We start from the raw sequence: 11248 nt of genomic DNA on the forward strand, positions 1-11248 counted from the left end.
CCCGTATGATCTGCCGCTTCCTCGATCTGCCTCGGCGCCGCTTCATCGATCTGCCTCGGTGCCGTTTGGATCGTTGCGGCGACGGCTTCATCGGTCTTCAGCTCCGGCACCTGCATCCTGAAGGAGTGCGATCTCGTGGCTGGTATGGATCTGAACGCCGACCCCTTTCCTGATCTGACGACTACGAATCACTGTACCGATGCCAATCGCTCGCCCCCCTCAACAATTCGTATCAGAGTGTGTACTGTAGATGCCTAATGGCCGCAGCTAATTGCATAATTAGCCCATACGTAGACAAATAATTAAACGATCACTGATGTACAGAAGCCCATAAACCATGTACGGTTGTGTCTGACTATAGTTTTGCGATGTGCCAATGCCTAATCCACCAATCAGGTCGATCCATTGATATATGTGCGTGTTATACAATTCTGCTAGATTGATCCATCGACTATTGTTTAAAATCGATCAGACTTCTTGAGAAATATGACAGAGCTTAAACTTCAAGCTTTTTAGAGTTGTCATTTTTTTCTATGCCAATTATTTCTCCCTGTACCAATATAACAGACCAATTGCTTCAACTTCAAGCTGCAACATTCTTGTGGAGAATTATCATTTTTTTCCGTACCAATTATTTCTCCCTGTACCGATGCAAGATTTTTAGATTTCCCTTGATTGAAGGATTACTTTTCTTAATCTCAAACTGAGATGGATGATGCTTGGCTGGCTCTATCCATTGACTATTGTTTAAATTTGATCAGATTTCTTGAGAAATATGACAGACCATAAACTTCAAGCTTTTTAGAGTTGTCATTTTTTCTGTACCAATTATTTCTTTCTGTACCAATATGACAGACCAATTGCTTAAACTTCAAGCTGCAACATTCTTGTGGAGAATTGTCATTTTTTTTCTGTACCAATTATTTCTCCCTCTACCGATGCAAGCTTTTTAGAGTTCCCTTGATTGAAGGATTGCTTTTCTTAATCTCAAACTGAGATGGATGATGCTTGGTTGGCTCATTCGGTTCCTTCGCCATTTTGGGATGGCACATGAGGCAACATGCTGCTGCTCTCCTATCACTTAGTGCTTAACAGAATCTTGGCCGTCGGTTGAATAATGCCCAGTTTGCATAATCTGTACACTTTTCAACTTAAACCTGTCCTGAATCCATATGTCGACAATGTTATATCTGAGTGTGGGTGTGGCTGGACCCATGGTCTTGTACCTCCTCTCTCTGGTTTGAGTTATGATAAGCTGATAGTGCATTGACGTGCTACTGTACTTCTCTACCCTCTCGATTCACATGTTTCTTTTGGTAGGTTTCATCGGTTCTGGGAACCAAATTGCCGAGGGGACTTCCACAACTTGTACTGCTTAATTTCCCTATCCGAGACTACAATCTTGTCCTAGGTGGATTCTCCTTTCGCCTTCCCTCATTTATCTGCTACAATTCATGTCTATTGGAAAATTAAATTGTCCCTGTTATGTCATTAGTTAATTTGTCTTTACTTGTAATGGTTTAATTGATATTTATATATATATATATATCTAGGATGGCGACGGACATGTTGACCATATACCTGCACTATGAAGTTACAAATCAGGAAGCCAAAATGTTACAAAGATCCATGATGAGGCGTGATGTCTCGTATTATGACTTAATCTTGATGATCGAGGAAGTTGGCTTTCAGGCAATTGACTTTCTGTACTATGCAAAAAAAACTCGTCTAGGCAGCTCCTTCTTAGTTCACATTTATGATCAAGGTCTTGTGTTGAAAATGTTGTCCGACCCTGAGATTGTGAAAGCTGTCCATCTGTATGTGTCTAAGGAGAAGGTTGACGATCATATTGCGCCGCCTAGTAAGCAAATTCATATTGCTCCATCTAACCATCCGAATGAGAGTGTTCTCTTACAACACGGTGGTGTCTCTGCTGAAGGGGCAGGGCAACTTACTATGGGAATGCCGCAAAGTATCCCTCTTGAACCATGCTTATTACATATCTGTATCTACTGTTGTAATTATTGGAATAAAAGATGTATGGTCGTTCTGCAGGACCATGATGTCAACCAATTACAAATTCAACAGAATTCATCATCATCACAAGACCATGTTATTGATTCTGTGCCAGAGGTAATTTTTGTGTGCTTTTGAGTTTTGAAGTTGTAGCTTTCTGTAGCGTCAAGGTATGAATATCATTCCATCTAATATTATTGTATCCTTGTAGGTGAGGGAAACCAGGGATCTTACGGGTGAATCTGTTTCAAGAACGAACCAGCAGGGGACTAGAAGTGAACACCCACACCCAGCTCGCTCAAAAAGAAAGCGTACTTCTTCCATCAAGGTAAAGATTCACCAAGGAGCATGGTTTACTGCACCCAAATTCCCAACCCAAACCACATTATCATGTCTGCTTGAAAAATGGATTTTGTTACAAATTTTGCTCAATCTACTGTATGCAAGTACAGGATAAATTTAACCAAGCATGAGCAAGCGAGGTGATCTTGGGCATTAGACTTCATTGCCGGGTCCAGTTTATTTAGTTTTCTAGGGCACCTTACTGGGCTGACATTAAAAATATCTCATATTGTTCATGCAAGTTATATTATCATGTCGTTGAATGCTAATATTGATCATAATATAGGCTGCTTCCAAAGTAGTTTTAAAGACTTCAACATATCCCAACAAGCGGAATGTTGCGTATGGTACTATTCGGAGTACTAATCCAAGAACTAAGGTTGGTGGTATTGAGTTAGGTGCTGAATTTGCCCTTGTGCGCATAGATCAACCTATTCTTGATAATGAGGAGTTGGTAAGGGAAGTTTCTAATTGCAAGACAATTGGTGAGGCTTTCACTTCAGGATACTTAATTACCTGGCCTTCAGCTTTTGTAAGTTAAAATCATCTCTTCCACATTCTGAAATCATATTTGTGTACATTTAATCACACATATCTAATGTGCAATTTTCTTTTATAGATTCGAGAGAAGGATAGTTGAGTTGCAGCTGAATTCTTGGATCAAGATGCAAATAAAATTGGAAGATTTTAGCTACCAATAGTTGTAGTTTACATTGATAGCTTTAAAAATGTAATATCATCAACATGATATTTTTCTTCGTCGAATTGATGTAAATGTAATATTCTCCATAGTTGTGTTTTCTATGCTCAAAATGATATGATTGATATCTTTATTGTAATGCATATGTATCATACACTTGTATATTCATAATAAATATCTTCATATGAGTTTCTATATGTGTTGTGCTTTAGTTTCAATATCATTTTGATGCTGACAAGCATAATAATAAAATGATTTAACTATTTATGCAATTGCATCGATTTTATTAAATAATTTATATTCCACAAAATGGGTATTGAATTTTGTGGTTACTAATAAAAAAACAAATACATTAATTATGTTACCATATTGATATAGCAGTGTTACTAATGTTGTTACTATAGCTACAAAATTTGTTACTAAAGTAGTTGACTACTATAATTATACTGTCACAATATTTGGATATTATGTTACTAGTTGTGTTCCGGCTAAAGAAATGTGTTACTATAGTTACAAAAACATGTTACCACCGATGTTCTACGTCTATGAAAATATGTTACTATCCGTGTTACTATAATTACAAATATGTGTTACCGGGATGTTCGGTAACACATAACACACATGTTACTGTAATGTAATTGTAACACATTTTTAACATATGGTAACAATTATTATGTGTGACAATTAACACCACCTAGTAACACGGCCTAATGGAACACATTTCAAACTGTGTTACTACATGGCCTAGTAACACACTTTTGGGCCTGTAGTAACACAAGACGGTGTTACGAAAGGTCCGTCCTCTTGTAGTGATAGCAGTCTTGTATGTGTAGTTTCACTCTCCATCGGTGGTCTCTCACACATGCTCACACACTCTCTCCCAAGGTGTCTTTCTCGCACACATGCTCCCGATATAACCCTCCCTCCCTCTCGTAACTATTTACGACTGTTTTCACTAACCTTTATCACAAGCACTCTTCCTCTCGCAAGCATACACACGCACAATCCCCATCGATCCTTTCTATATACATAGAGCTGCCTACGTGTCTCATGTGCGCACATTATCTTTAGGCCCGTCTCTCACGCATTTTCTCACACCTCTCTTCCTAATCGACAAGTATGATTCTAGCAGAGCATTCTGTAGGATGCCCCTTAAAGTTAGGTTGGATGAATAGTAATATCAGAGATAAAGGGGTTACCTTAGTCCGAGAACCTAGGGTTACAAATCCTAGCCGGCTTCGCTAGTGGACATAGAGTCCTTCACAATTATGCTATCTTTGTCTTGTACGAGTAGTCATCCATGGGTCTCCCTAAATGCGTCACGGGCCGACCAATGTGGCGTAGGACGGACCGAACGAAGGGCCTCACCTCGACCCACCGGACCTCATGCGGTGGCACACCCTCTGCCCCCACGTCTTGTTATCTTCTCACACCCACACATACCAACACAGACACCACACGCAAAAAAATATTCTCCCGGTGCCTCTATCCACTCCCCCTTGCATATACACACTCAAGGGAATCTCTCGCCATGACGTCATATTCGTCTCTCTCTCTATAGACCACTCTCATTTCTCGTGCTATCTCTCTCATGCCCCCTTGTCGGCCCCTCTATCCATGCCTCTCTCGAATACGTAATACACACACACACCTCTCTAGGCCCTGCCAAATGCATCAACTACACATTCACACATGTTACATCACGTACCCCGTTGATCTAAAAAGCCCTCTTTTCACGTTTATTTCGCATACAACATTCCTTTTGAATAAAGTGTGGCCAAAAAAATATTTTAGAATTTCTACATATATACAACATTAGAAAGTTATATGGAGGAGTATGAACGCTTGCATTGCATGGTGCCCACAATGATATTTATTCCGCACTGTGAATTTGTATATTTTTATACTATATATAAAGTTAGTCATAATAAAGAGAAACAAAGAGCATCTCTTTCTCCATCGCATACCCCCCTCTACGCCCCTTTCACGTACGCACACAAACTATATCCAGGTCCTCTAAAGTAAGCCCCCAGCACATTCACGCATGTTTCATCTTTTTCTCGATATATACACAGTGACGATCATTGTATTTGAAGCGAAAGCACGATACGTACATTGGACTTCAGAATCCACTCATTACGGTCACCGTTTACATTTTGTGGTTATTATAAAGTCACGGGCTCACCGTACAACTTTGTATTTGCTCAAGACACGACTAGTTGACCAGTTAAACACTCCACGTGGCACCTCTAGTGTTGCATCACATTATCTCACTACCATCGGGCCCACCTGTCGGCTTGTATCTACTCTACATCTACACTCTTATAAAATGCTAGCAAGATGCCCATGCGTTGCACGGAACATCAAGATGCATTTGTATGAGTAGTTTATCTTGTGGGAGAAAATGATGAACAAGGGAAGGCCTTATTTGCAAGTGTGGAGAGGGGTGTGGGTATCTTTTTGCAAAATTGCCATAGTTTCCTTCCTATCCGTCAGATATAGATCGGACGGCTTATATTGTAGGATGGTAGGCACACGATCATCACCGACTATGCTTTTCATAAGAGTAGGGACAAAATACACTCTTATAAAAAAATAGAGTTGGTGATGATGGTGTGCCTGCCATCTTGCAATATAGGCCGTCCGATTTATATCAGACGGATAGGAAAGAAACTATGACAATTTTGCAAAAACGGTACCCACACACCTCTCCATATTTGCAAATAAGGCCTTCTCTTGTTCATCCTTTTCTCTCACAAGATAAACTAGTCATACAAATGCATCTTGATGTTACGTGCAACGCACGGGCATCTTGCTAGTAAGAATGAAAACAAACAACAAAAAAATATTGGACGGTGGTTCGAAGTCATGACCGCGGGCACAGCGGACAAGATGGCCTTGTATTGGTATGCTGAGCCATCTGTTTTAACACACAAGAGCTGGTGTGGTGATTATACACACATGCACGCATGCACAGGAACTGCATGCACGCAACACTCACACGAACACATGCACCCACGCACGTACGCAACACTCACACATACACACGCAGCCACACACGCAGGCAACACTCACACGCACACACGCACGCATGCATGCACACACCAGTACACCACACGACCAACACACGCTCTCACGCTCAAGTGCTCAACCTACACGTGCATGCGCACACATCAGTCCCTGACAGACACATACACAACCAGGTGATTCCCGCGGACGGGGTGGAGCCTTGTTGCGCCTGCGTAAATTTGTGTTTATCTGACCTTTTCCCTATGCGAACTAACAGGTGGGACCCACAAGGAACGTGGTCAATTTAACTAGTCAACATGGTGCCATGCAGACTATTTGGCCGGTCAACAGAGTGCAATCCGATGCTGAACCATGAGCAAGTGACCGTATAATCACCGCAAAACGTATATAGTGACCGTAATCAGCTTATTCTGAAGTTCGGTGAGCATATTACGCTTTTCTCTCTGTAGGCCCTCCAAAACTACATCTCTACACGTTCTCGCATGTTACATCTAACAACTATGCAATACAACACTACTACTACACTCTAACACAATAAATCATAGTATGTGTTTTTCGTTTTACTAGATATCATATTATTACTTAATTATTCAGTTTGCATACATTAAAATTGCCTTTGAAATGTATGGCCAATACATATACCACGCGAGAAAAATCACACCCTTTCCTGTTTAATCGGGTTTGTATTGATGGATCATGCGAAACAGCAAAACTATAGTACTACATACAGTACATGTGATAGTTCACTGGGCTGTCGTGTCGTGTACTCCTCCATCGTAAGAGTGGAGCGCTTGCTTTCATAAATCTTCTAGTCCCTTTCGCCGACATGTGTGGCATCAAGCTATCGGGTCCACGGGCCATACCGGAATACAGTGCAGAGCAACCGGGGTGAAGCACCCAGTCATGGCGCCGGCGTAGTAATGAGCAATGAGGCATCAAATCACAAAGCTGCACCTTTCCCGCAGTTAAGTTGGAGGGACGAAGTAATAATGCTAAAAAATAAGTTGGAGGGACGAAGCAACCATCATTTCACTCGTTGTTGAATCCGCTTCTCCCTCATCTTCTTCAAGTTAACCACGTGTTGCTTCTGCCGTTGTTTTGCCTCATGTGGGAAGTAGATCGGCTTGGTAAAGCACTGACACATGGGACTACATGTTAGCAAACCTCCAGGACAATGTCCTCTAAAAATAAGAAACCTCCCCCGCCATCCGCGCGGCAAAATCACCTCTTTTTTACTAATCTTGATTCTATAATTTTTTAGATCTATATAATTGAGATTTGTATAGATAGCACACAGGAGCAAAACCAAGTGGTACGGTTAAGGGCATCCACAATGTGTAGCCAAATGTGAAAATAGCTTTTGGCAACGTGGGAACCATTATGGACGGTGTTGCCAAAGCCAAAAGGAGGGAACCGAAGCTCCCTGATTGATTGATTGAAGGAACAGAAAAATGCAACGTCTCTCCTCTTTCTCTCGTGCTTGGATGCACGTATAGTATAGAGGACAGAGTCTACTCCCCTGTCCCTTCTATCACAAATCACAAAGTAGTGAGGTGTCAAATCACAAAGCACGGACGAAGCAACCACCATTTCACTCTTCGTTGACTCCGCTTCTCCATCGTCTTCTTTGAGAAACCATCTCACCGCACTAAGCTGGATGGACGACGCTATTGTGTACGAGTAGTACCAGTACATTTACGCGTCCTTTGGTTCAACGGACTTCCTGGATGCAAATAAGGCGGTTGTCTCGGCTTGTAGGCGGCACTTGCGAATGACTTACCGTGGTCTCCCTCAATGGTGTTCTCCGTCGAACGCACTTCGCCAAACCACCACGTTCGAGATATCGTCCATGTCACCGTAATGGGGAAGGAAGTCAAATATAGTTACTACCTCCATTTTTTTGTACACAAGGCCAGTATATCAAAATTACAATTTGCAAAATGCCACTAACACTAATTGAGGCTAAATTGATGGGGTTTGCCTCGTACTAGCAACCAAGGACATTAATATCCCCTGCATGCATGCGGAAGTGAGAAGGTTGGTTTGCATGGCGCTGCTTTAGTCAAGCGATGAGGAGTGAGATGGTTAGCTCTTTGGGCTTTGGAGAAGAAATACGCATTAATTGACACGTGAAACGAGGATTTGTATCGATTAATCCCGTGAAGGAAAACCCCGCCTTTCTTTTTTAACACTAATACTCCTAGTACGCAGTACTACATACTTATCCTGTTTTGGGTCTAGGCCTTGTATTGCCATACTTTGCCACACATTTTTGCCAAGCTTGCCTAAAGTTTTCAAAATGAAAAGGAGGTACACTTGCGCACGGCTCTCGCGGTCGCACCGCACCCTCACACGGTCGCTCCTACACGCCGCGGTCGCACCGCACCCTCACATGCACAGTCGCTCCTGCACGCCGCAAACCCAACCAAGGGAACGCACCCTCACTGACACGTGTTGTCGCATGTGAACAAATCAAACTCAGCCATCCTACCACTGACACATAATTTTTGTTCATAGAGTATGTTTATCCAACCGCATGTTGGGGAGTATCCGTACGGCCCGTGTGGTGGTTTGTTGGGGAAGAAGAAGAGGTGAGGAAGAAGGGTTAGGAGACGTAGAATATTCATCCAACCGCCTGATATGGTAGACTGACCCAAGTCAGGCGACTTGCATAACAATATATGTTTTTACACAGTAAAAACAACAACATAAAGAAAAACTATCACTGCTCGCGGAACGAGACGGCCTCATCGTCTTTGGCTGCCGGCGCGAACCAGCCGTAGCTGCTGACGTGTGTCTCCGCACCGTGGTTGTCCTCGGCCTCCAGCTACTTGTTCATGCGAAGCGTGCGGGCGCTCTGCACGGACGAGAGCACCACCCGGTTCAAGTCGAGGACGTCTGGTTCCGCCTGCAGGAGGGCCTCGATGGCAGCGGCATCCACACGCTCCACGCCGAGTCGAGTCTCCGCCGCCCGGTTCAAGTCTAGGACATTCGGTTCCGCCTGTAGAAGGGCCTCGATGAGAGCGGCATCCACGTGCTCCGCGTCGAGTTGAGCCTTTGCCGCCTGGTTCAAGTCCAGGACATCCGGTACCGCCTGCAGGAGGGCCTCGATGGCAGCGGTATCCGTGCGCTCCGCCTCAAGTTGAGCCTCCACCGCCCGGTTCACATCCACGACATCCGGTTCCGCCTGCAGGAGAGCCTCAATGGCAGCGGCATGCGCGCGCTCCGCGTCGAGTTGAGCCTCTGGCTCCCGGTCCTCCTTTAGTATCGCCAGGTTGAACCGCTGGTCCGCCTGCACCATGGGGGACTCGGACGCCGGCACGAAGTCGAGGTCCATCGTCTCATACCCATCGGGGGCCTTCTGCGTCGCGACCTCCGCCATGAACATTGGACCGACTTCCTCCTCCTCATAGCTTGGCTCTAGAGAACTTGGGGATTGGCCCGCCACAAAGCGAGCTTGGGAACAGAGGTCTCTAGCGCCGACCGCCGCCGCGATTTCTGCGTGGCGCTCCAGCGTCAGCATCTTGTAGTACGTGATCTTGCGGCGCACCATGGCTTTCTGGCGAACTAGGGGATGCTTGATGCGGGATAGGGGATCGAAAGGTGGGGGAAGGGGCTGGAGATTAGGTGTGGTAGGGCAGTGGCTGGCGTAGGCCGAGTAGCGAAGGTTCTGGTGTGAATAATGGTTCCGGTGACGACCGGTCAATCAGTTTTGACTGTACATCGCTCTTGTCGCATTCGCGTTGCAACCCAGCACGCTGGACCCTCCATGTCGCTCACCGAATGGAACGCGCTTCGTCTTGCATTTTCGCTCGCTTGTGGGACCGCAGTTGAGAGCAAACCGACGTCCCTCCCCCTCCCCCGCCCGCGTCATTTTATGCGGAGTAAATAAAAACAGAGGGAGTATACTACGGATAAGGATCCCCTGACGTGGACGAACCCATTGAGCAACTGACATGCGGGGCCTAGCAAGCATGGGGTCCGCCAGTAAGTGACCGAAAGGGAGGGTAAGGCAGGGATACGTATGTGAAAGGAGCTTCCAATGATATAATTTTCACATTATACATCTCATGTACTATTAATCTTGTCAATAGTCAAATGCGGTTTTGAAAAACGCATTAGAGCATGGTTAATAATATAGCCAGTCGATGGCTATAAGGAACTGCCATGTCATCTATAGCCATCATCTATTATATGCACTCATACAGTAGTGTGGGCTATAAGGTTGGCTATTTCCTGCAAAAAAAATTATAAGGTTGGTTGTATTAGTACTTTTTCCATCTCCTCTCCATCTCTTTCTTCATATTTATTGTACGTATTTAACTAGGAATGCGTATATAGCTAGGCTCTTGCATGAGAGCTCACTCCCCTTACTTTTTCACATATCTCTCCTCCAAATAGGCCCTATATAAATGGAAGGAGGGAGTACAACTATGTGCACTGCATACTCTAGTACAGATGTTGTCAGTACTCCACTAGTACTATTGGATAGGGAGCTTAAAAAAGTTACTATTGGACTGGCTATACGTGGCGAAATCCTAGTAGGAAGAGCATGCGCGAGAACAAGCACATTCACGTGGTTGAAAACAAATTGGAAACCATCTCGAGTACAAATCTAGGAGTACGTACGAATCTAAAAATATTTATTGGGCGTTGTTGAATGTTGATACTTTTTTTTATCAAAGTAGAGATACTTTGACTACACATAAAACTTACATGTAAACTAGAAAGGATAGGAGGGAGTATATTGTACGTTCAAAAACAAAACGAACATTGAATACCCTTTATATATGATTTGCGGATGCTATGATCATTGGTTCAAAATTTTGAATCCGCCTTAGGTATCACACATGCCCCCACTCTTTCTCTCTCGATTTCATCTCGGGGTCCGGAGATTGATTGGAAGAGGACTAGGGTGGGTACAATATGTTTGTTTCGCTTATGAATGTACAATATACTCCCTATGATCCCCACAGACCCCCCCCCCCCGCGGGTCATTTCTATCATAGAAACAGACCAAACCTTTATCTACTTGCATGACACGCAATTGATCTCTGAACATCAACCGATCTCGTCAACATGTGTCGGGGCATGAACCGAATGGGATGTCAAAACTAAGACGCGAAGCGACACGTAGTGGAGGCAAAGTGAAACTTCAAA

General features: G+C 43.9%; 1 protein-coding gene across 3 annotated transcripts; it reads left to right on the forward strand.

Annotated features, from left to right (window-relative positions):
- LOC123058251 (uncharacterized) lies at positions 1-3253 on the forward strand. 3 transcript variants are annotated; one of them, XM_044481041.1, is made up of 7 exons: positions 1-142; positions 1321-1411; positions 1554-1972; positions 2056-2133; positions 2228-2344; positions 2645-2890; positions 2978-3253. In XM_044481041.1, the coding sequence occupies exons 3-7, from the start codon at positions 1820-1822 to the stop codon at positions 2996-2998; spliced, it is 615 nt and encodes a 204-aa protein (XP_044336976.1). In that variant the 5' UTR covers positions 1-142; positions 1321-1411; positions 1554-1819; the 3' UTR covers positions 2999-3253. The 3 variants fall into 3 exon arrangements, with proteins under 3 accessions (XP_044336976.1, XP_044336974.1, XP_044336975.1); XM_044481039.1 differs by having other exon boundaries at positions 1554-2133; XM_044481040.1 differs by lacking the exon at positions 1-142 and having other exon boundaries at positions 154-1411; positions 1554-2133.
- The last annotated feature ends 7995 nt before the right edge of the window (positions 3254-11248 follow it).

This window comes from Triticum aestivum, chromosome 3A (genome assembly GCF_018294505.1).
Source record: "Triticum aestivum cultivar Chinese Spring chromosome 3A, IWGSC CS RefSeq v2.1, whole genome shotgun sequence".
Taxonomy (NCBI): Eukaryota; Viridiplantae; Streptophyta; class Magnoliopsida; order Poales; family Poaceae; genus Triticum; species Triticum aestivum.